Source organism: Calidris pugnax, unplaced genomic scaffold (assembly GCF_001431845.1).
Source record: "Calidris pugnax isolate Ruff unplaced genomic scaffold, ASM143184v1 scaffold13, whole genome shotgun sequence".
Taxonomy (NCBI): domain Eukaryota; kingdom Metazoa; phylum Chordata; class Aves; order Charadriiformes; family Scolopacidae; genus Calidris; species Calidris pugnax.
In genome coordinates this window covers 2399390-2426188 of record NW_015090810.1, presented here as the reverse complement: position 1 = coordinate 2426188, position 26799 = coordinate 2399390, and the positions used below count along the sequence as shown (strand labels likewise).

The 26799-nt window shown below is 39.6% G+C and overlaps 1 protein-coding gene across 1 annotated transcript in view; it reads right to left on the bottom strand.

Moving 5' to 3' along the window:
• Positions 1–19343, bottom strand: part of FHOD3 (formin homology 2 domain containing 3) — a 371022-nt gene extending 351679 nt beyond the window's left edge. The window contains exons 1-4 of the mRNA XM_014938430.1: positions 19225–19343; positions 15688–15803; positions 15021–15094; positions 10351–10457 (exon numbers count right to left, since the gene is read on the bottom strand). Coding sequence (XP_014793916.1) covers positions 10351–10457; positions 15021–15094; positions 15688–15803; positions 19225–19343 — 416 coding nt within the window. The remainder of the gene's footprint in view (positions 1–10350; positions 10458–15020; positions 15095–15687; positions 15804–19224) is intronic.
• Between the last annotated feature and the right edge of the window lie 7456 nt (positions 19344–26799).

Here is a 26799-nt window from a genome sequence, read left to right as displayed (position 1 = left end):
CAATGAATCACTTTCATACACTGTGAAATGCAACAAGTTAAAATGGGGGAACATTTGTTCCATTTGTCCTTTCTAGCAGTTTCTGTGCAACCAAACCTCAGAAGCTGGAAAATGAGAATCCACTCCCCACCCCCTTCCCCTACTTTCTGAATCATCATGCTGGTTATTTCTCAGTTGTTAATGGCTCAATTTCCACACATTAAAACAATAACCTTCTAACAGCCCCTAAAATACTTGAGGGCTGACTGCTGCCTTTGCAGTCAGCAAGTAACCATTTTTCAAGGGCTGCCCTCATTCACGAGCAAAGCTCTGTCCCTTCTCACCTCAAAAGCTCAACCCATATATAATTGTTTTCAGTTGTTTTAAGAGACATTGATGGCATGATCAGTTAAATCTCCACCTCACATTTTTGCATTAAGAAAACACAAACTTTGAATTGGAAAATGATGAAGAGATTTCCATTAGAAGTGCTATTTTAACAATAACATTGCTTCTGGATAAAACACAAAAACAGAAGGCTTGTTTCCACACTTCTTGTAAACCTTGCATCACATTCTTCTGACATCACTTGACCAATGCTTTCCAATTCTTAGGTTATATATTTCCCACTGCTGTCAGTAGCTCTCAAACTCTGGCTGCGCATCCCTCCCAGGCACCTTTACACTGGGTACATTCTGGTCATGTGGTTTTGCCATCACCTGTGCTTCAAAAGTTGTACCTCACTGTACTTGGATCAACAAATGCCTTGAAAAAAATCAGTAGCAAGAACCTACAGGACAAGGGAGCAAGGAGGAAAGTAAAACAAATTAACATCCTCCAATTGGGTCACTTGATGCTTCCACCTCTTCGGACAAAGGGTTCCTCAAGTGCTCCCAGGAACACTGTGGGACCCACAGTTTTATTTGCACGAGAACAAAGTGCCAGACCAACTTCATTAGAAAAATTCCACAGTCACCAAGCAGAAGCAAAGGGCACCTGCACAATCACTTCTTTTTCAAAGACCCGAACTCTTACTTACACTATCAAAAAGACCTCTATTTTTTCATAATTAAAATAACCAAAGAAACTGACTTAAATATGCTGGAAAAAGTAGCTTTACTAATTTTTCATAAACTTTTCCCCTTCTTTAGAAATTATTCCCTCATACCTTGGGGGGGAAAAAACCCCTATTGTTTATGATTTCCCAATGTAATTGATAATACTGAAAAGACAACATCCAAATAAGAGATTTCCCAAAGCAACACAAAACACATTTCAAAGCAATGTCCTACTGGCTTAATTGGCCAATATACTCTCTCATGATGTGATCTGTTAAACCAGACACAGTAATAACTATTTTAAAATTGTCCTACTTTGCGGTAAGACACATATGTATGTATGTAAGTGTAAATACATAAAAATAAATTCTACTTTGCAATGATCTATATGCTTCTTTGGGTCTCTCAGCCTTTTGGAAATTTTCCAAAAGCATTATATTTGGCAAGGGCTCCTTTGTAGCTTGACATACAAGTTCTTAAATACAACGCTTCGCCCTCAGGCCACTCACTTCTCCATATTAATTCCATTTAGGAAGTGGGCTTTGCATTTATTACCGGGCCATCAATGCTTTTGGTAGCAAGCACAATTACTGAGCAGTACAGTTTAAATAAATTAATATTTTGCTGTGGTCTAAACCCTGGCAGAGGTCACTAGTTTTCACAGCTTCATTACTGGAGATCCAGATTTACAGTGGTTTAAGCTGTTAGTTTACCACTGGTGTTTAACTTAGAGATGCCTATTTTTATCAGAAGCAGATTATTACTTTAGTTTAGTCAGTGGTAAAACAAACACACAGCACACAGCAAGCGTACGCGTAGATGAATTCCCATAGGATAAACAGAGGGCGAGCTTGCCCGTACTTTGCATTTACTACAGAGCAGGAGCACACACATGAATCGTTGCTGTGGAATAGGAAGCGTAGCAAGTTCACAGCTTTTACTAATTACCCAGCACAAACTCACTCAGCTGCCTGCACGCTCTGGGCAACTACACCGCAATTCTACCTCCATTTGCAAGCTGTGCAGGCGGACGGACAGTGGATGTCGTGGTGATGGTGGCATTCAAGGTTTAGATCCTCAAAATCGATGGGTTTGCTCACAAGAAGAGGGGAGTTCAGAGCAGTCTTACAGCACTTTCTGGCACCCCTACCTGAAGCCCCACAGATGATCTGTTTATGGAGAAAGGAAGGGATTTCCTCCTCGCAAATTGAAGAGAAACACATTTCCAAGCCTCGAGAGCTGCTCACTTAGCTTATAACCTCGTCATCAACGAGGAGGGCAAAGTGCAAACACAGCTATTAAGGAGCTTCAATGTTAATAAAATTAAATGTGTTTAAATAAAACATATGGCATCAGCTGTTTCTATAAGCTGTTTTTATTTAAGTTTCCACCCTAAAATATTGGGCTCCTCAGCTATTTTCACATGTAAACCTGAATGCCAAATTAGACCATCTTAAAAAAAAAAGGTTGTCCTAGGAAAAACTTTAAGAATTATTCACACGCTTTTTGGTTTGGCACTGTATTTGGTATGTAATGGGCTGGGAGAGAGCTAAGCACAACAGTATTTTTGTGATACATTTTACAATGGAAATAATTTTTGAAGCACTCTTATTGCATTCATTTGCCAGTAGTAATCATTAAAATTCAAAAATAGAAAATCTTCAAATGGTTTCCACAGATACCTTGGTACAGATGTAGATTTTTCCCTCAAAAACAGAGAGCAGTGAACAAACCCTGGGCAAAGTTGGGGAGAAGGAGACACAGCTGTTTCACTATTGACAACCACAAGCTATAAAGTCATGAGTCAAGCTCTCAAAAAGAAAAAGAACAAACCCCAAACCAACAGCATAACACCCTCACCAAAAACACCCACAAAAAACCCCCACAGGACAAAACCAGACCTCAGAACATTTTAGTGCTTGGGATTCGAGATGCAGGCACACACCCCAAAAGCCCGTGTAAGATTTTTCATGCTACTCCAAGACACATGGGGTAAGATGACTGGGTCCCTTGGCATTTCACAAGCATCAACTCCAAGAGCTGCCCATGACCTCCCCAAGTCAGGTCTACCTATCCCAGGCTCCTGCTCGTTCAAAACCAAAACTGCACAGAAGGGAAAGAGCCCATGAAGCCACCACCTGCCATCTCTTCCAAGCTGGGGAAGGTGCCTCTATGGATGTTGGCTTCTTCTCAGCTAGAAGGAACATGTCAGAGCTCAGAAGACTGGGAGTGCTGGAAGAAGAGCAAACCCAACCCTGTTTCCCTGTGAAGGGCATATCAGCACACCACTGAAAGTTAAGACTTCTTTTCCAAGCCACTTGCCAGCAGGTTCTCTGTGGTGACAGAAATGAAGTTGTAAGGTGCATCGACTCAATCCCCGTTAGATGTCCCCAGGCTTCAACTGCAGACCAGAGATACTTGTGATCACTGTAATTTCTATGCTTATTGCTGCCCTCAAGCTCCCTACTGGCCAGATCACCAAATTAGGTGACCACAGGTTCTTTCCACAAGCCCAGACTGATCTTGCATTTTGTGTATTCTGATGTGAGCAAAGCAGCTTGTAGTCTCTGACCTAGATATATGCAGAAGATATTTATTTTCATATCATTAATCCAGCTTTAAAGCTGAGAGTACATGAGAAAACAAGCCTTAGTTTGCAGTAAAATTTATTCAAGTTTGCTATTTTTTATTCAGATGCTTATTTTCTAAATATATTTTACAAGTGTTCATTCTTTAACTAAAAAAGCAGTAGCATTTCACTACTAGTAGAAAAGCTTAATTTAACAACCACCATCTTCTCAAGACACCTTGTCAAGAAGAACCACTAACAAGAAAGCCTCATCTCTTAACTGGTCAATAATTTGCATGGTGGAACATTAAAGTGTTAATTGCCTCCATCCTACTTCAAGGGCACATCCTTCAAAGTCACACGTCTCATTTGTCAGGCTCTCTGAAATACATGCGTATTTGCTTAATCATTCTTGATTACATGCTTTGGAAGCATGAATGCTCAGAGATGCTTGGCCTATTGTTCTGGTGCAGGGAAAGTGTACGGGACCTGTTATTTTATTTCATTTTGCTGTCAAGAAATATCACAAGATAACTATGAAAACAATTTTTTACAGTTCTACCTAAAGAGTAATTCCAACGTTCTATCTAATACCTATTTCTTTTAGAGACAAAGGCAATTTCTGAGGATTGAAAATGAAGGCATTAAAAAGCTGCATAAAGTTTTGGAAACGTAGGTAGTAATAGCTATTATCGTCCAACTTTGGGAGGGAATTAAAAAAGCACCAACTTAGCCACTGAGAAAAACAATTTAGTTCATTAGAAATTATTTCATTAGAAACTTAACTTTATGGTCATTTATCTTGCAACAAGTAAAGTTTTAGCTAATCATTCACTTCAAAACATGGTTCAACATCTGAATCTGATACATTATAGACTAGAATACTGCTACCCTGTAGAAAGTCTCGTATCTTCCAAAATTTACCATAACCTCTCTGCTATATGACAATGTGAATACATCTAGACTCTAACCAAAGAGCACAAGAGACAGCAGGACCACCCCACTTAGTGAAATCCTTAAAATTTGGCTTAGGAAATCCACTAGGCTATTCAAGCTTTGAGAGAGCAAAGAACAAAAGCAGCCTCATTTGAGTCTCTCTGTGGCTCAGCCCCATGCAACATCATGCTTCTCTACAGTTCTGAACCTTTCTGGTCCATGCACCTGGATAAGTACAGACGATGATACTTAACATACAAAGTGCATCTTAAGCAACACACGAGAAAGACTCCCACACCCCACCTGCTCTAAGTGCGCACCAGCTTCCTAAACTAATTCAGTCTTCTTGATAGAAAGAAGCTTGTCTTGATTGGGGTTTTTTGTTTGTTTGGGTTTTTTGGCTTGGTGGGTCTTGGGGTTTAGTTGGGTGGGTTTTTTTGCTTCATTGCATATTTTTGTGACCGTCCACCACATTTTTCAGATTCAGATTTGGTTATTAGTCTGACCAAATATCACAGAAATAAAAATATTCAGATGAATTAATACATTTTTCTGAACACAAGTAAATCACTACAGTGAGCAAATCACAGTCTCTACCGTTTGCAGAAACACCATGACAGTCTCCCACAGGCATCTCCTTTATTTTTCTTGCTGTTTGAAATGAGAAACATGGAAACAACATCAAGACAAAACATGGAGAGAAAGCTGTCATAAGTTGAGAGCATCTTCCAACAGTCAACTAATACAAATATCCTCTGTCCAAACTAACACAAAATCAGCATAGGATCTGCCAGCTTGCAATACTGCTTCAAGAATTGAGCCAATCATTTTTATTAGACAAAAAATAAGTTAACCTTCAAATGCATCCCCAACTTCTTCACATGAAAAAATTACAAAAAGTTTTCATTCTCACAATTGTGCTAATCACAAAGTGTAAGCTGGCAAAAAATATAGTACATAAGCAGGAAAAGAACAATAAAGAACCCTGCCAGCCTCCATTGCCCTCAGCAAATTCTGAATTGAGCCCAGAAAGAACAGCAGCATCAAGAGGGAAAACATCTGGCATCCAACTTCAACGGGACTCACCCAACAAAAATTACTTGGGAGAGGGTGTTTAGAAGGAATGCAAAAACATCAGTGCTGAAGTGATTTGTCTGTTTAGCAGCTAAATTGTCTTAAAGTACTTCTGACATCTTGAAAAACATATTCCCAGAAGAAATCTCCATTGATCGCACTGTGCTGTCTGAAGCAGCTTCTGCATACCGTGGTTTAGGACTGTGTTACCTTGTGGTCTACCGTTAGGGCCTGTTAAGACATGCCCATTAAAAGAACTCAGGCAATTACATGGTAATTTAAATACATAAACTCCTTGACAGTTCTCACTCATTGTATCAAATCACAACTAAACAAAGGAAAAAAGCATTACCTGTCATAGGCACCTTAACAAAACAGCCAGCCCACCTAAATTACCACCGCATGAGCTCCTCACACAATTAAGCATCCACAAAGTAACTTGCGTTGGAAACCACAAAAAACCACCACAAACCCAACAAGAAAACAAAGCACAAATACATGCCAGACTTGAACGGCAGTTTTCCTACGTGCTCTTATTGATCTGTTTCCTGGTTGTGACACCTTCTACACGGCCAGCACCATTGCTTTGCCAGCTGCTCATCCTGACTGCCCCCTCCCTGCGAACAAAAAACCCATATAAAAGTAATCCAATTCTCCTGAATCTCACACCTATTTCCAAAGGTGCAAATGGCAGCAGCAAGAGTTGTGGACACAGGACAACAGCCCCATCCCTGTCCATGTCTTGCTCACGGTTAGCCCTACAGGCTAAGAGGACACGTGTTGGGTTTTCTCCTTCCCTAAAAACACAAGCTTAGATTCTGCTGGAGTGGGTAGCAACTACCAAAACCCTCTTTTCATTATATTCAGTAACAGAAGAGGATTCATTTGAAACTGTGTGTGAGTGCATGTGTTTCTCATACCTGTTGCTTACAGATACAAATCATAAAACTCCAGCCTAACAGCCACCATCCACCTCTTCCCTCTTGCAGAAAAATCCTTTTCATTTTTCACTCATGCTCATGCAATCCTTCCAAGAGAAAACAGATACCTGCAGCCTCTCGCACCAATAATAATTTGTGAGATTGTGTTTCCTGCACGGTTTATTTATTTATTAGTCACCTTTCAGAGTGTGTCAGAGAAAAAGAAAATCTTCACAGTTTTGCCCAAGGAAACAGGCAGATTTTGCAAAAAGTCATTGCAAACAGCCAGATTGAGACATTCTGGACACTCTTAATAGGAGTTTCCAGAGTTTAGGATCTAAAATTTTAGAAATGCCATGAATATCCAGCTACTAAATCCTTCATTCAGAGTTCAGCAAGCTTCAGTGACCCTGATAAACACAGCAGCCTGGGCAAAGCAGAAAGGCAGGTCCTGAGGTAGCCTAATCTCAGAAAATTAAAAGCTTTGAAGATTAAGAGCAGGACCTTGAAATGACCCAGAGAGAAAGAGAGAGACTAAGTGGTTTCTGTGGCCAGTCCCTCCTAGACAACAGGCTGCTAAACCCCCAGTGTCTACAGCCAGCAGCTCCAGCTCAGCAGCACTCCAGCTCTGAGCCTTGGTCTCTGGACGGGCAAAAGATCAGAGCTGCAAGGCCCAAAAATGGAGTTTAGTTTGCTAGAAACCTGGTATGACAGGGAGACATTCCTGATTGCATTTGCTACCCTATGTTTAGAATATTCCTTTTTTTCCTGGATAACATCATAGAAGTTGAATTTACTCACTCAAGTGACAATGTTACCAATTGGAAGGAAGCTCTCTCACACATTGGTTGCTCTTGTTTATCATCCTTCTATTCTCTCCTGAAACATGGACAAAAGTGGGATGCAGAAATCCAGCAGAAGCTTCACTAGTGCTGAAGATACCAAATTCATTGCATTTCACTGGTTAAATTCCTGCTTTATACCCTAGGATGCCCCTTACCTTTTTCCATAGCACCATAATCACTGATTTGCTTTTAGCTCGCTGTTCCCAAAAATGTCAGATCCTTTCCTGCCAGGCTGCTGACAAGTCAGGTGTTCCTCTTTCTTCATTTTCTGCCTGACCAGTACACGCTTGTCCTTTAGCCAATTACTTCTAAACGCAAGGTTTTGTACTTGAGTGAGCTGCATCCCACTGCAGCAGAGCAAAATGCAAGAATCTGAAGACTCCAACCCGCAAGTTATTGGGTGTGTGTGTGTAGGGAAGATGGAACCAAAAAACCTCAACCTCACAATAGTCGAGTTAAAGCACAGCCCCCGTGTCCTTAGACAACACTGCAGGTCAAGCACAAGCTAGGATTAGCCAAGGGAAATATAAAGCTTGTAACTACAGGCACCTCAGGAGAGGTGCTGAGGGGAACATCGCCTCTGGCCATCGTCCCCTCTTCCCTCTGCAGCAGGGCACATCTCTTTTTATGTTCTTCTGTGGTTCACTCACCGATTTACTCCCCAACACACCCTCGATTGTGCCTTCTCTCCATTCTCACCACTTCAGCCTTTTGCTGCTACCACCACCTGCGCAATTTATCATAAAGGTAAGAAAGCGGGGTCTGAAGGGGTACTGCAGTGGGAAGACAGCAAAGAAAGAAGGGTCACTCCAGCCACAATGGCAGCACCTAGAAGCCAGCCCTGGTGTCACACCTAAGGCAGGCAACTGAAACATGAAAACATGGCACTTCCTATTGGCCAACAATTACTCTGAGGAACAACTTCAGAGAGCATAGCAAAGACCAGTGAAGGTGAGGACTATACACACAACAACAGAAGACACAAAAGTTGTTCTCTTTCGTTTCAAAAGATAATTACCATAATAATTTGTAGCTCAAGCTTTTGTGATGCACCTTAATACACCCAGTTTCATACCTCCCTATCCATCTTTGCAGAGGAATGAAGGACCTCCCGGCAGACTCCACATTACCTGGCAGGACAAGCCATTGGAAGAAGCAATTGCTCAACTGACAATAGGTTGCACAACTAAGAGGAGGCCTGCACACACACGCAGAGAACACAAAAACATAACCTGATTATTCAGCGCAAAACAACATAGTAGACCTACAATTCCAAACAGCACAGTTAGTTCCACATGTTTTGGTATTTTTCATAGGATAGCCACCACCCCAGAGAAAATTAGAGTCATGTTTCAGGAACAATTCATACCATTGATTTTATGTCCCCAAAGGAAGCACAAATTAAAACAAGGTGGAAGGTAGCTTGCCATTTCAAGAGTAAAGCCTGGCAGAAAAAGCACCAACCAGCCTCCAGCTTGTCAAATTGCTCAGGAATGCCATTGTGTGGTATCAAAGGCAATGAAGTTAAAATTACTAGAATTATCACAGAGACATCAATGCAAAAGAAAAGTGTGAATTAACAACTCATGCATACTACTACAAAAAAAACTATCAAAAGAGAAAGTTTTTCCTTCATCTTACTTGCTTTCAATTAATTATAAAGTTAGCTGGAAATAAGAACTTGCTTGTCTTGGCAGCAATTTTTATCACCCCTGCATAAAACTGAAGACTAGATCAACTTCTATACTCAACACACCTACTGCATAGGAAGGGAGGCTCAGTCCAGCTGTATTGGCTAGTCTGTGTATTGACAAACTTTTAACTAATTTAATTTCTAATAGAAGGGTTTCTTTATCTTCCAATACTTACAAAAACATGCCTAAAACGAGTATGTGTGAAGAAGACATACAAAAATGCACACACATGAATATCTATAACATGTTCTTTAAAATTTTCTCTACATACAATATTCTTCAGAGGCACAGTTTAAGTTTATAAGATCAAAGACAGGCAGCTATCACAAAAAGTAGAGAAACCAGTATAAGTAAAAGGTCTGCATCTCTTAGTGTTAACAAGCCCTGACCAATTCAGAATGCAGTTAATTTCCTTCTGGCACAGCTACATTACTCACATGCGTGAAGTCTGTGCCAAAACGCACCCATAAAATTAATTACAACTATCCAGTCCAATATAGCAACCAGCAAGGCAAAAATAGCTCTAGACTGTCTGTTCATTTTATATCTTAAAAAAGACAATCCCCTAAAAGTCCCAGAAAAAAAAAAATCTTCTAAAAAGCAAATTTTATACATGCATTCACAGACACACACGTTGATGCTAACTTTTGTTTTCACTTTCAGTTCTCATCAGAGATGGTTTATGGAAATCTGTGTCATAGTAATTCATGTGTGCCAGCAATAATTAAAAAAAAAAGAAGACAAAAAAAGGCAAGAGAGAAGAATATTCAAAAAACACTACCACCACACACATACCCCAGGCTGGCTAAACCAATTCCACGAGTAAAAAAGAAATCAATAGAGGTCTTTTCCTCAAGAATAGAAGGGAGGAGGACTTAAATCTCAAGGCACATAGAAATTGAATTAATAACTTCAGGAGCACTACCCTAATATAGTCTTCTACATCAACTATTATTGTACAAAAAAGTTCTCAGAATCAACCACTCTGATTTGTCAAGTCCAAAGAACTATAAAAAAATTACTACACTAGTCAAAGACATCCATTTCTTACAGTATACCATCTTCTTTTAGATAAACTATAAGAGTGAATGTAGATAGAAAAGTCATAAAATTCTTAATAACAGAAAGGGGGGAGACGTGTGCTCACAGAGGAAAGAATTTTATCTTTTCTGTTCTGATGCTGACCTGAACATACTAAGTTAACTATGCACACTCCCAAAACCTCAATGCTTCTGGAAAAATATGCTTATTTAAATTTAGTAAACATTTACTTACCCAGCATCCTCCTGGAAGCCTTCCAGTTCATCTCTTTGTTCTGCTAGGGTGGATTCTAGATCCAGATAGGTACCATTGTGAGACAATTGCAGGGTGCAGTCATCAAGCTGTAAAAAAAATACAGATCATTAGATTACAATAGTCATTCTCTCTAACATCACCGTCCCCTCTTTCAGGTGCCCAGAGAAGATGTCCCTAAAACAAACTGTATGTAGTGAGCGCCTAAGAAATTGGGTGCTATTTGGCAACTTATGCAAGCCCACGTCCATATTCACCAGACCATGCTTGGTCAGAACATCAACACAACACACAGAGAAATTGATTTATTTGAATGTATAGAAGGTGATTAGAGGGTTTTATCACAGTTTCACCACAGCCTTTAGAACCCTATAGGGAAAGACAAGTTAATTTTAATGTATACCTAGGACATGAATGACTGTTCTGTGTTCTTACAGTACATTTAAGTAGAGTTTCTGGGCTTCTGGATGGAGGTAGAAGGAAGAAGCAGCTGTTTCGTGAGCTACTGAACATCCTCTGTGAGGAAGGGTACAGCCAGGGGACAGTGGCAGCCAAGAGTCGAAGTCCTGCAGTGAGGGGGAGTGGAGTCAACCAAGATCCAGATTTTCTGACACACTCATTTTAGGGGCAGGCACTAACCTGCCACCGGGTGAAGGACTAGACACATCTACCAGCTTCGTACAAAGGTACTAAGGTCATCAAGGATCAGACCTGAAAGCAGGAACCTGCCTGCAATGATACTGAACAGGGCGAGTGCAACTAATAAACCCTCTTTATTTCCATCCTGTCTTCCCTATGCTTCAAATTTTCCACTAGTTGTTCCAGCTGTTGTTAAAAAAAGAGCTAGATTTGATCAAAGTTAGAAAAAATAATTTTCTGTTTGTTTGGAATTTTTTTTGTCCTTTTTCTTTTTTTTTTTCTCAGGGAGCTCTTCACAGGAGAAGGCCTATGAAGAATCACCCCAAAACTCTGGCTAATTCACAACACAGGAATACAAAATAATTCCTGGACTGAGAGTGGTAACTGAAGAAACCTGAGGGAAGAGCTAGGAAGTAACATGAGCTCCTCTCTCACCATGAGATAACCCGGTGTCAAATCACAAGGAATGAGGAATAAAGCCTTCTCAGGGCAAGGAAACAAGAAAGCATTTACCAAAGGGCAGGTGAAAGTACAGGGTTCTTCTACCTCACCACTAGGTAGCAACTGACCATCCATCTTGGACAGCCTGGAGAACCCAGCCCAGAAGCAGAGAAACTGCCACCATAGAGCCCGGTGGACAGGCATGTGTCACCACTGCACTGGGGGTCCTTTCGTAACCGGTTCCAAGTTCACAAATGCTGTAAGCCCCAGATATGTAGTGCTACTAGGTATAAAATCCAGCCTGATAGCCAAACAGAAGATGTTTCATTCCTCTGGATTTGGCAAAACTAACTGGCAGGTCCTTTGCAGGCCTCTATCTACCAAAAGGCAACCATGACAGTGGTGGTGTAAATGTACATCCCTGCTGCAAAGGCCACTTTGGGAAGAGAAGACTATTTAACACCATACTTCATACCAATCTTCTGCCACGGGTGGTAGCCAACAACTCTTTGAGGGGGTAAGCAAGGGTCTGAAATAGGCAGTGATTCAAGGAAGGGAAATTACAACCCTTTATCACATTCGTGGATTTTTCTTTCTTCTCTTTTCTTTCACTAGGAAAGGAAAAAAAATCAATGACACTCCATCTTTGATGAATTACCAGTTTTAACTTCCCATCAAAGTTATGGACACTTATTGACTTATCTGGCAGTCAATACCAAAACTTAGTCACCCAGTTTTCTATCACTGATTTATACACGCAAGAAAAGAATACAAGCAGTCTTTGATTCTTCTGGGTTAGCTGCATTGCAAGTACTGCAGAAGAGCTCATTTATAATTAGCAAGTAATAGAGTGTGACTTTTGGGTTAGCCCAAAACACTATCCTTTTCACTGTTTGTAATCTGAAAGAAAAGTTCATTCTTTGGAAAAAGGGAAAGGGTAGAGGGAGAAGGTCAAGTTGTATTTCAAACCTGTTCCATTTTTTTCTTTCCTTTTTTCCCCCTGGGGGAAAAAGTAAGTCATCAAATAAGGCGACATAAGTTTTTACTCTGACTCCTGGGGATTAAAGAAAGCAAAGAACTTCCAAGCGCAGCCCTCCGGTATTATGAATAACAACAGTATAACTATTCTGTATCTTTCCAGTTACAAAGCATATTATTAACCTATGCTAATTCAAAATACACTGCTTAGAGAAGAAAGACTAAATACTACTCTGGGAAACTTTTTCCCAGTAGCCCAGGGTATCTAATGAAATGCTAATTTATTCAAAGTAATGCCAAAAGGCAAACTACTAATTAGATAAATGTTCTGCTGTCACTATGGAGATTAGGAGATTTGCCCACAATTTCCAATTATACTGCATAATTAGGGAAAAAGAACTGCGCTTTACTAATATCTTATGACTTTAGTGTATAAAAAGCAAGATGAGAACAGGAAGTACTTCATGTGCAAAATAAAACAAAATAAGTACATTCTACCTATTTTCATCTCATCTCCATAGTTTCAGCCGAACACAGTATTCATTCAGGCTTTAAAGCACTGTACATTGTATGCTGTATCCATTAATAAGAGTGCCAGGGTAATGGGAGAAATGGCAATATCTTTTATTTCCATTACTTAACACTGAGTCTTGCCAAAAAGATTTCTTCTTCTCTTGAATGTGTACACACAGAGATGGAAGAGAGGAAAATAACACTCTTTAAAGGAGTGTAATTATTGAAGCAATGAACTCTAAAATCATCCTCATATAGGATCACTTTGCTACTTTGCCTCCAAGCTTCACTTGCACATATTTTACAAGCAGAACACAAGAAGAGAAGCCACATTATGAATTATTTTTAATTAGTAAATTGCCTGCCTTTTTCAACACAAAGGATGGCTGATGTTCACTCATTAGTGCTCATTAGTAGCAATTCATGACGTTGGTCTCTCCCCTCTGTTCAATGTTAATCCCATGTTTATCTGTGACACATCAATTCTCTCATCTCTGGAGACCCCCACAAATGGCCCCATCTAATTCATTCACAACATGCTCTTCCCATTGATCGTAATTCACATGAGAATCCATATTAACACATTAAAATCCATAATGTCCTTCTCTTAGGACAGTCAAAAGGCAGAATGAATAACGACAGTCTTTGAAAGAACATTTAATGGAACTATTTCCATAATCATGAATGAGACTGCTATTCAACTTTGTTGAAATTAATTCCATTTATTTCACTTTGTTCTTCACAATTCCCAAAATTCAGATCATCGTTTTGTTAGTAAACTGCATAACCAGTTTATAGTATTGCCACAAGGTCAAATTCTCCAAGATCTGTTCATAAGCTTACAAACCCATTATTTCCTAACAATCTGTCTTGCCCACCCCTTCAAATCATTAATCATTTTTGTATCACACTTCATTGTATTGCTCAAAAGAGCCAAAACATTGACACAAGTCATTTAAATGCAACTCATCCTGTAAGCTTTACAGCAATTTTCCACACTTTTCTCCAGTCACATTAAAAGAATATGACAGGTATCAAGGAAACATCAACAGGGAGACACACCATCAAACGACACAAGTGTAATGCTAATTCTCCAAGTCAAACACAAAATTATTTCATTTTCAGTCTTCTGCAACATTTCAAGTTTTTTCATTGCAGCTTAAGTATCAAACCATATATGCTTCTGTACAGCTATAAAAACTATGTATGCATTTCAATTGCATTCTCATCTTCATAAAATAATAGTTTCTTGAGAAAGTATCCAGAGCATATTTTTGAGTCCCTATGGACATTGCCCAAGTCTCTCATCTCTATAAAGACTGGATCTACCTAGAAGCTGTGTCTTTCAGAGGAGTGAAGGAACAAAAGCTTTTACACGCAACGGCCATTAAAACACAGGGTTTACCCAGAATTACCAGCTGTGGACGGCCAGATCTATCAGCAGCCAGCCTCCCACTGGGCTTACATGAAGGAAGTAAGAAGAATAAGACTGTCTTATGCATCTTCCTCACTACAATCTAACTGATGTGCTAATTATCATCTTCAGTTTCACACTGAAACCTCATTGGAACATTAAGATTTGTACTCTGCCATGACAAGATAGGTATCAAGAAGTAATTGGTGCTACTGAAATACAAGTAGGGCTACTAATTAAACCAGTCCAAGATTTACCTTTTTCTGCAACACATGTTCCAAAACAGGAACCAATAGATGTTTGAACTTTCTCAGACCACATCCATGCAGTGGCAATTGATGCCACACCATGCAATCATTATAGTACCTTATGCTGCAAACCTAACAGGCACAAATGGAAAACCAAAAAAGCATCATGCACACACACATCCCCAAACTACACCATCCCAACAGTTTCTTACATGTATATAAATGCGTACATATATAAGCATATATCATGCATATATTTGTTTTAGATATTTTCCCTGCAGTTTTCAAAAAAGCAACAACTGGCTGGATCTGAGAGTCAGATCCCAGAACCAAAAGTTTAGCCCTCTCAGAACAGAAGGAAGAGCTTTTTTTGAGAAGCCAGAGCCACACAAGTGCAAAAAACCCCAGAAATTTAAGACAGCATCATCGTTGTCTGCAACCACAGCAAACTTTTCTTTCTTGCAGATTCCTGCTTCATTCACTTCCCAAAGATCTTCAAGAAAAGAAACAGGTCACACACACCCTATGCTCCTCTGCAGGTGTTCTCAGAGCAGAACCATGCTGTGCTTTTAATAAGGCAAGACATCAAAAATTAAGTAGTATGTGATCATATCACTAATGACAAAATCATACAGTATATGCCAAAGGTGAGGGGGAGAGGGAATCAAGGTTACAGTCACAATTTTACATACCATAAATGTTTAAGTCTTTTAATCATCATCTCGACATAAGCACTTTTTAAAGTGAAACAAAGTTGCAGTTTCAGCAAACAAGTTTTATTGAGGCCCTTGTGAGTCATCAACAGTTAGAAACTCTAAACTACCATGAAATAGTTTTCCAACAGAAGAATGGAAATGTAAGGGAAACGTAAGAAAAAAGAACAGGGAGTACATAAAAAGGCCATAGGATTCGGAGCAATAGTTACACTATTATAAGGCTGTAGTTATGCTGTTATAAGTTTCACTCTAAAAAGCTAAATACAATTAATTATCCAAAAGTAAACAAACATCTGATTAAACAGTTAAAGCATCAGAACATTCTTCCCTCATCCTTCCCTGTTCAACTCCTTATGGAATGAAACTGTACCATATAAGAGAAGGGTCTCGCGGCTTCGATTATAACGAGAAACAGCCACGGCAAGGCCTGTTGGATTGTCCCCACCTCCCCAGCACCCGGAGAGACCTCCGCTCAAACACATCCACCTGCCACATGAACACACAGAGGCTGAGGAAAGTTAGGCAACCAACTCATTCAAGTGTTCGTTCCTTATAGGCTGCCAGGAGATCAATAATATAGGGCAGAATCTCCGCTTATCATCACCTTTTACAGGTAACCCAATCTAACTAGTAGTGTCCGGTCCCTCAACCTGCAGGGCTGAAATAATTCGTACTGCAAGGCTGTCAAGCTTAAGAGGACTAAAAACGGTTTAATAGTAGTGTGCCCATGATGACTTCCCTTCTTTCAAACACCAACCCACAGAAACAGGTAACATCCATTTCTCCCATAAGGAAGCCTTTGTTGTGGTGCAGTAGGAAAACTTGTCATTTCTCCAAATTTCAGAGTTGAAGCACATCACCAAAAGGAGCAAGGAATGGCAGGGAAAAAAAATAAGAACAGCAGCAAGAAAAGGTGACAATCAGCCAGTTACCTGATGCCAATAAATGACCACTGCCGCTATCAGAAACCAGTTGAATGAATAGAATAAAAAAAATGAGTTCAGTCATTGTTCTCATCTACTGCCTTTACCTTCTTACAGTCCAAGAGAAAAACCTAAAACCAGAGGGGGTGTGGTGTGAGGAGAGAAGAACAAAGCGCCTGTTTCCAAACACACACAATGCCCAACACGTCCACCCACAGAACAAGTGCTGCTGCCCACTCCTCCTTGCACATGCATGTGCTCCACGTACACACCACTCTTCTCACTCGAGAAGGCCGGTGGGTAAATAATTCAACCCAGAGGAAACACACAGCTTGCCGTGCCAAGAGAAACTCCTGCTACTCTGTTTTCTCTTCTTCCAGAAGGCTTTGCTAGATTAGCATGCATCCAAAGTGGACTTTCCTTTGGCTTGTTTTAACTTATCTGTCCCAAGGCAAGAGTAGGTTGGCAGAGGTTAAGAGGGGGTAATGCCAGAGGCACCCTCACACCTTTTCAAAAAGCACAGCAGAGCCACAAGCCATTAGAAAAGCTTCTCCTTATCCCTATTTGTGTTGAAAAATACAACTCTCTTTTCAAAATCAGAGATGCTATTTCCTCATCCCCAATCTTCTGCCTCAAGTCCATTCAGAAGAATATATTTGGACACGTCTCTCCCAAATTCCAAGATGTTACCAAGTCAGCAGCCAGTGTGTACAAAGATAAAGCCAAATGTTCTCAGGATTTTATCTTCCACTTAAATAAAAGGTAGGTTCTGTTCAAAAATTCAGTGCAGATGGTGATCAAGGATCACATTTGTAGGATGAAGGGCCTTACATTACAAGATAGGAGGATACACTTCTTTACTGGTATTAGTACAAATCACCAGAACCACTCAACTTTGCAGCCAGTAGCTGAAAGTACAACCAACCCTCACCAGATTTCCCATAATTCAAACCAGAGCTACTGGATAGATTATTTTGCTCATTTGGTTATTTCCAAAATTACAGGGAAAGGGAATGAGAGAGAGAGAGGTTAGTCCAGTATATCAAGCTGCACAAATAGAAATCCCTTGTCAGTTCTAGCTTCTGGCACAGACTCAGAAAATCCTTATCTTACTCCAATGTCTTAGCTCATCTTTCATTTATACCTTATTGGGTAGTAATTGATCTCATTAGTGGTAGCCTGACCCTTACTCAAGTGAATATTCAAGCCAACCCACCAGAATAATTACCAGGCTTCAGAATTACTACCAGTAGCCCTCTCACCAAGGGCTTCAGCCTCTTCCTTCTCATGTGAGTAGGTGCTAACTGGTCTGTGCCATGGTTATACATGTCCTAGTCATCATCACTTTGGGCAACATGATGAAGAAAGACCAAAGCATTTAACCCAGGAGTGATGCCACATGACCTATTGGAAGTAAAAAGCTTGACATTAACGAGATGAAAGAAGGCTCCTGAGAGACCTTATGGCAGCCTTCCAGTACCTAAACGGGACCCTAGAGGAGAGATGGGGAGGGACTCTTTATCAGGGAGTATAGTGATAGGACAAGGGGTAACAGTTTTAAATTGAAAGAGGGTAGATTTAGATTAGATACTAGAAAGGAATTCTTTACTGTGAGTGGTGAGGCCCTGGAACAGGTTGCCCAGAGAAGTTGTGGATGCCCCATCCCTGGAAGTGTTCAAGACCAGGCTGGGTGTGGCTTTGAGCAACCTGGTCTGGTGGGAGGTGTCCTGGCCCATGGCAGGGGGGTTGGAACTAGATGATCTTTAAGGTCCTTTCCAACCCAAACCATTCTATGATTCTATGAAAGTAAGTAATCTGTATGTAAGCGAAATGTTAGTGCTCAAAATGACTTTCATCCTCAAGCATGACAGCAACCCAACATACAATCTTTGTGTCTTGATCTAGAAATCCCTATGCTCTAAGCAGCTCTGTTGCAACTGCTTAAAACAAAAATATACTCATTCTACCTCTACTTTTTTTTTTTCCTTTTAAAATGCAGTTTTTCAACTCATAGTATTTTATTAAAAATTATTTTTAAAATTGCAATAAAACCCAATACTTCTATGAGGTCAGAGTTTTAAAAGTAAGGTCAGACACCTGCTCTATATAGAAGGCCATTAATGGAGAAGGCAGCTGTGCCACCTTCAGTTATCCACACTTCAAAAAGTCAGCAAGGTTTCTGAACTCTAGCAAACTCACTCTTCCAGGCTCATTGAGAGGCTGGAGAAAAAAAGAAACCGATTTGCTAGATCTGTAACTTTACCTTATAAGAAGTAATTTAGCATGTATTCCCCAGCAGTATTCCCCAATCTTAATGTAGCATGTATTCCCCAATTTTGCAACTCTTCAGCAGTGATTAGCACAGCTTGCGGGAGTAGTTATTAATGCTAATGCACTTCTTATTTATTTTTAGCACAGTAATTACCATTGTCAAACTACTTCACAAACTTTGTACGCTTTGCAGAGCTGATGTGGAGTTGCGCTGATGGAGCTGTGCCTACACACAAAGTATAATCCCCAGGTTTGCGCAACTGGGCGTAGGGCAGTCAGAGCACAATTAATTTCAAAGGAACTGCTGCTCTGATATGAAAGTGCTGGTATTTTGTATGTAGCCTGCACTCCTCCTCTGAAACAGCACCTTTTATCTCTGGCCTGGTAGACGCCACAAAATACTCCTGGGGTCAGGTAATACAGCGTGTGAAGTGAAACACTAATGCCACATTAGATCCTCGAGAGCCACTGGAACAATACGCTGCCAATAAAAATATTCTGCTGAAATAACAAAGACACTGAAAACAAACACAGAAAGCTGTTACATTAATATTATGGGTTTGACTTAAGAATAACAAAAGGAAGTTCAGAGTTCAAAATTCTGAAACTGCTATTTCAGGGGTCTCTGAAATACAGGCAACACACCACAGCAAAAACATAATGCGTAGATGCCTACCTGTTGCTATTCTTAGGCAATTATGTCACTAACTCACAGACCTTTTGCTTCATTGTTCACTTTAACACAGTGCTCCACAGAGAACAATTCCGAGTTTGCTGGAGTATCTGTGTCCAAATATGACACCATGGTTTCCAACAGCAGCCGCACAGGCATTGTTAGAAAGCCTATGAGTGCTCAACATCAACAACCATGGAACAAGAAAGCCAAATTAATTCATCTAGAGATGGAGGCACTCCAATGTTTAATATAAACTTTTAAAAGCTAACTAAAAGCACTAAAAATAATCAAACTTCTGCACAAAAAGCTATGCAGAAATGGCTGCATGGAGAACTGACACATATTCTTTCTCCCCGCCTATTTCAATTATTGTAAGTTAAATTGGTAAAATTTTAAATGACCCGCTAATCAAACAGCAAACAGTAAAATTTAGCAAAGTTAAATTGTTTAGACCAAAGCCTCTCCAGTTCTTGAATCCAAAAAAACTAGTGCATTTTCTAGTTTTCTCACAGTAAACACAATAAACCTACAGGACGAGAATAGCCTAACCTCCGCATCCTGTCATTAACATTTGGCACCCAGATTCTTCCATTCCCTTTCCCCATCTGTGTTCAGCTTTTCCTAACTAAGAAGGCAAAGAGTTACCTCTTCTCACCTTTGTGGTTAAGTAGATCTTCAGCTGAACTGAAGGGAGAGTGACCATGAGAACAAGACCCTTTATTTCAAAGTATATACAGCTTTTTTGGCTGCTACACAGAGGATGTCTACAGCTGACACACTCTCATTACCATTTGGCTGGAATTACTGTGAAGGTATCCAAGGAAATGGAAATAATCTCTTAGAAGGAGACAGGTCAAGAAAAGTGAGAGGAGGAGGGAAAGGATTAGCTTCAATGGAGTTCATCATCTGAGGAATCTTTTGTTCAGTGTGTGCATATGTAGGAAAAACACCAAGTTAAAAATCTCAGAAATCATTCTTTTGAAGTTAAATAATAATCCAGGAAAGCAAAAATCATACTTAAGTTGTGGGAAACAAATCCATCTACCTTCTTTTGTACTTCTGTTAAGCTGAAAACTGTGAAGTACTTAATATTTGAAAAATAATTTTTGAAATGATGTAGCAGAATGAATCTATGACTCACATCCTTTTATTCTTAGCGCACGTCCCTGAGAACACGCTTTCTATTAGTTTCCTCCACCTTGCTTGAACAGCTAAAAGGCACAGTTTTTCTAAGAATTCTACCACTGCTCTAATTGCATTTAGGACACAGTAGATTGTTCGCTACCCTATCACAGAACTAAAATACTGGACTACTGCAGAACTACCTGTACCATTTACAGAGATGCAGCAAGCACATAGTAAGCAATAAATGGAATCCATCTTCAGCAGTGGTGGTTTCATCAACACAGTGGCTAAACAATATACCACATCCCTAACTTAATGTGCAGATCGCATTTCCATCCATACGACTCTTTTAAAAATGGCTTTTAAAAGATATCCTTTTAAAAATAGCATAGCTGGAGCACCAGTCCCAAGATAAGTTATACTTAAAATCAGTATTGGAGAGGAGAGGTTATTTGCATCCATGATCTCTCCTTTACAAAAAAAAAAAAAAAAAAAAACCACAAACAAAAAACACCACACCAAACAAACAAACAAAACACCAAACCAAAAACTAAGGAAAACAGAGAAACTAGAGATGAAGTATCGTGCCATTTGGAAACCCAGAGCAGGGAGGTTTGAGAGAAAACATGAGAGCTTCTGAGGGAGAGGAGCGGGTAGCAGTTCTGAAACAACTGCAGATCTGTCAAAATTCAACAACTTTTCAGGGAAGGGGAAATTTGGAGTTGACAAGACTTAAAGACAGTCAGTAAAAGAAACAGGAAGCCCAGGGTAAATTATCTTTTGTTATAATTGAAATTTGACTCAGAGGCTTCTCGGTAGTTACCTGAAAGCTCAAAAAACCAAAAAAAAAAAACCACGAAACACAGACCCAAAAAGACCCGCATGACAAAACACTAGCACAAACCCATCGATCAAGAAACAGGAAAACACACTAAGCGCATTCACACCAAGGATTTGTGTGAAATACAAAAGTAAAATAAAGCATAGTAGGATTATCAAAGAGAACATCACACACTTGTCAACAGAATCATTTTTCAGACACAGCCTGAATCTCAGAGGTTTAAATGAAAGATTTTGTCTACTAAGAATATTCTAACGACTACAGTCATCAACTCTTCCTGATACTTAGACTGCCTCTTAAAGGCTTTGTGGTTTCAAAACCAAACATCAATTGGGAAGTCATTAAAAGAGCATGATTAAAAAGTTTAAGAGAATGAAACTCAATATAAGAACACTGATAAAATGGTGAAAGCCATGTACTCAGCAGACTTTCTTCTTAACTCCTATTTCCAGATCTTAAAAAAGCACATGAGGGATCTAAAGTGAGATTTTCTACCCTTGAGCAGAATTTATTTGGCACTTACGCATTATTTTTTTTTTTTTTAAATCATCCATTTTTAGCTTGTTTGATTAGCTGCCAAGCAATTTCAACCCACACCTTTAAAACAGTTGTCTAGAGTAGAATAGGCAAACAAAAGAGAACCTTTGCATTCATTAGGATCACATCTGAACAATACTGAAACAAAAAAACACACTCTCCAACTCACTTACAAATGAAATATAATTTTGTAAGGAAAGAATGAATGCAGCATTACCAGCTGTATCTCAACTGTATTCATGTCTTGCTTGCACTCTGTTCACCATGATTCTAAGGACACAGAGAGAGAAAATAACTAGAAACAAATGGCTTTGGTAATAAACTCCTGATCTATTTTCCTTGGCAGTGGATTAGGTGGTGCCATAAGAGAACAAAAAGACCGAGATAGTTTGGGAAATAGGAAGACAGCATCATGGTACTCAAGACCAAAAAAAAAAAAAAAAAAGACATTATTAAGCTCTGAGCTTTTTTCAGAACAAAGGAATACATAAATGAAAAAAAATCCAGAACTTTAAAAGTGAGACTTAAATACAGTACATAGTGGGCCAATAAAGCTCATAATTGGAGTTCAAAGCTTAGAGATCAAATACAATTAAATACTTCTAGGACTAGGAAGGCTAATTTCATGTAATTAAGAGCATATAAAACATATATGCTTCAAGACATCAGCCATCCAATATCTATTATTTAAATTGGTCTATTAGGGCAGTACTCAAGTATCCCTCTAAACCATCTGGTATTAGCTGCTGTAGATTGCTGCCATAGCTATCACTTTCTCCCATGCACAGAAGAACCACCTGTACTTTGCTATAAGCATAGACGCTCCTATAAACCAATCCACCTGTGACCCTTGTTTTCAGTGCTTGCTCCCAGTATTTTTTAAAAACATTTGAATGACTGAAATGAAACACATATAGTGGTTTTGACAGGTAGCATGGCTCACACCCACTAAGATTGCACATGGCTTTCTGCGGTACTCGATTAATTAAGCTTATAAATGTCTAGTTTGTCATTTCCAAATGGATTTGCGGGCAGAAAAGATGCTGGGAATGTTCACAGATACCTACAAGACCAAACATACACAGCACCTTTATGTACTTAAAGTTGTTGTCAGCCAAATTGGCACTTGTCAACTTTAGAGCAAATAGCCTGGTGTAGGCACTCTAGTCCCTGGTTGCACCAGTAAAGTTGCACCAACTTTGTAGTTACTTATAGATACTTTTAACATGGATCACTTTGACAATTTACCTCAGGACAAATGGTTGGGTTTCCTTGCACTGCAACTGGGCACCAAGCTGTCAAAATAGCCCAGGAGCAGCTGGTTGGGAGTGTCTGATGCAGGCTTGTCACCAAAGCCAACATACCACAGCAGAACTAACCTTTAGATTGCTGAGAATTAGTGAGGAAGGGGAAGACGCCATGGACATCTTCTAAAGACTAAGCTGTCAAAATTATTTTAGAGATGCCCACGTCTTTTGGGGGATTTGGCTGTTAGCAGTATGCTTTTAGGAACTGGCCTAGACTACACACAGCTCTCTGTTCCCAAATTAACTGGTGTGCATTTTGTAATGAGTGTAAGATTTTGATACACCTTGACAAACATTTTGTTGAGCTCAAGTGGTTCTCACAGCCGCCTGTAGCGAAGTAATTTGGAATATGCTATTATACACACACATGCCCTGAAGATGTAGGGACTAGCAGGCAAGGACACCAGGACACCATACTTGCACATCACAAAACTAGGCAATTCCTAACTTTGTGATGGAGGACTTCTTTGGGGGGGAAAAAAAAAAAGCTGCAATAAACACACTGATTTATGGGTTTCAGTTGAATGAGAATGTGGATGTGGCTTATGAAGGGAACACAGCTTTAAGTAGAGGAGACACCTTTAACACTTTAAGTTGAAAAGAGTTGGAAGGTTTTCACAAGGAGAAACATGCCCAACACTTGCAGTTTGGAATAAAGCTAGGAGTAAATTTAAAACAGTGGGAAGAATCACACTTCCCACAGCAGAATCAACCCCAGGATGGTTAACCCACAGCCACACAGCAAGCTTTTGGCACATTCAGAAAGGGCAAATGTTCTCCCAAGCTTTAGATCAAGGCATTCATCACAAGCTCATCCCTCCTCTCCAAACAGGGCCTTTTGGTACTTGCTGCATTCTAAAAGGTCTGGAAACAAGACTACCTACTTTCTTCTGACAGGAGAATTAATTATATACTACCTTAAGCTAGAAAAAGCATCATGTTTACTAATAACAATGAATAAAATAGGTTTCCCTTCCACAAAGTTGTTTTAATCTCATTTAAAAATATCTGGCTCAAATAAAATATAAATCTCTCCTCTCTGATAAAAACAGCATGCATTTTGAGCAACTAGTAGGAAAGGTAAAGATAGGTATGTCTCTCACTCTCCATATTCCCACTATAATCATGATACTCTTTATTCACTGGCTTAAAAAAAAAACCAAACCAGTAGCACAGCCCCAAAACAAAGAAACAAGTAACCAAAATGTTCAATAAAAAAAGAATAGCCACTAGTCTCTCTCCAGAGTTGACTTTACTATGAATTACAGCAAGAACTAATTTATTTTCAGTATGAGCTTAACCGGTATTACACCACAATAACATAATGGAGCTTTACCTCAGAGCTGTAGCTATTCATCCTTCCAGTTTCATTCACTACGGGCAAATGTCTCACGTAGCTCCCACACTCCAGCTAGAGCTAGCTACAATCAAAAACTCTGAAATATGAAGCACCAAGCTCTGTTTTATTCATGGTACTTTTGTTTGCCAATTAACTTGAAAGCAATTCTTACAGTGGGAAGAGTAGACTGGCTCGATTAAGCTGCTGTCTTATACTACACAGTAAAAGGATGAAGGCAAAACCGTTATGTAAAAAAAAAAAGCATAAGAAAAATTGCAGTTTGCAAAGCATCAAGGTCTTTGGTGCCATTCTAACCCCACAATGTATACACCGGTGTAACTCTATCGGCTCCACAGGGATGATGTCATCTTCTCCAACAGCGTGTCAGTGAAATAAGAAACAGGTCCTTTCAACATGCAACAAGCCCCAAACCTTTTGTTTGGTTTTCAGTGCTCAAACCCTCCCCTGTTGATAAACTAGCCTTGCTGTATTTAAAAGAGAGGGGCAAAAATGGACTGAGTATTAGGGATGCATTCAAAAGGCAGTCCGTGAAAGAGGAAAGAGTTTTTAAATTCTCCGCAGGCATTTTGCTGTTGTAGTTCGTTGGTGCACGGCCATGGCAACCCCGGGCACCCCGGGGCATCCTTGTGGCCATGGAGACCCACGCTTCTCCTGCCTCTGGTCCCCCTGAATGACCTTTCACTTCCCAGAGAAAAAAAATAAATTAAAAAAGAAAAAAGAAAAGGCAAGAGGCAACATTCAAACCCACCCTGGCAGTGGTCCAAAGGAAAAAACCCAAACAAAACACAAGCCAACAACAAAGATCCACAGATTGGAAAACTGCTGACAACCCAAGTAGTAGGAAGTTTCTGATGATCCAAAAGCCATTGTGAAGCCCAATTAAAAAGAAAACAACAGCTACAGTTGTTCAGCTTGGCCAGGCAAGGAATAGCTGACTCAATCATCCTAACCCAGGAGAGGAATGCACCTTTTTGTCATGCATGAAGAAGGTTCAAAGTAAGAAATTAAAAATACACTTTTCCCCTCCACAAAAAAAAAAAAAAAAAAAAAAAACAAAAAAAATTTTCCCACCAAAGTTTTAAAGGAAGCTGTTGGATTAACTTTAACCAATGATAAGGACATGAAGCATTTAGGAATTCAGATATATCTTAACAATTTAGGAACTGTAATTCACAGAAAAAAAAAAAAAAAAAAAAAAATCAGAAAACATTTTTTCTAAGCGTTACTTCAGTGGAAAGAACAACTATGCACACAGGAAGACATTCCTACTCTTGCTGCCTTTTTTGAAAATGATACCCTAATTTCTACAGCAGCAGTATTTCTCATTGGGTTTTTTGTGTCTCTCTTTTTCTGAAGCATTTCATTGCTCTTTTTTGGTAGAGCATATGTCCTGCTAGCTTTTATGTTTAAATACATGCTTCAAACAGGTTTTACTTTATTTGGGTTTAGAGAAATAAGCCCCAGATGTTTCACTGAGAAGGTTTTCCACCAGGAATCTCATGGGCCTTCCAGATGTCTCAGATATCTAATAGTCCCAACTTATTTTTCCTACATGACAGCCATGAATACTTTATTTCCAACAAGTTGCTTATGGGATTATTATAAGCGTATCCATAGGTTATGGGTACAGGCTGCACTAGATGGATTTAGGCAGTGAGCACCAATTAAGTCTTCCTAGTTCTTGCATCTTAGAAGTATTTTGCATATTCTCTATCCTTGCTTGGCATACTAAGGCAAGCAAAATTTGGCAGAATAAATATAATTTTAAAAACCCATAATCCCTATTTGCAATTACAAGAAGTAGGTCATAACAAGGGCTTGTTAGTTTACATTTCTATAAGCCTTGTAAATTACTATTTTGAGTTGACGGTCTTGCTGTAGCTTTATTGATGTGAAGACCTTTAAAGTATCTTTTAAGTAATAAGATGCAGAACACCTCTGATGGTCATGATTTTTCAGTAGCCAGCACGTTGTGTCTCTCTCTGCTTTTCCTCATCAACAGGGAACTTTCCAATGCCTTGAAGGCAATAACTGCTGCCTCTTTCTCCCTAACAGCCAGCACAGGGACTTCCTACCTCGAAGAACATTGTCTCTGTAACACAGTTACAAGCTATCCTTCCTCTCAAATTGTTTAGTGTTAACACAATCCAGTTAAGCTATCGGCAAGTGTTCCCAACATTGAGGCCTGAGAGTTCCTACTTCTATTTCAGGCTTGAGTAAAGGCTCACATACTCACCTAAGCAAAGAATGCTGCTTCTCTTTGCAGCTCTGTCTTTTGCTTATTTTAGAGGGTTTTTCCTCAGAGAGCATCAAAGCTGGAATGAAAAATTAGTATCCTGCGTTTTTTGTTAAATAGGAAATAAATGGCCTTGGGCAGCAGTATACAAGACTGGGTTCACAGGTTTATTTAACATTCTCTTGTCTGATTATTCTGGTGGCAAC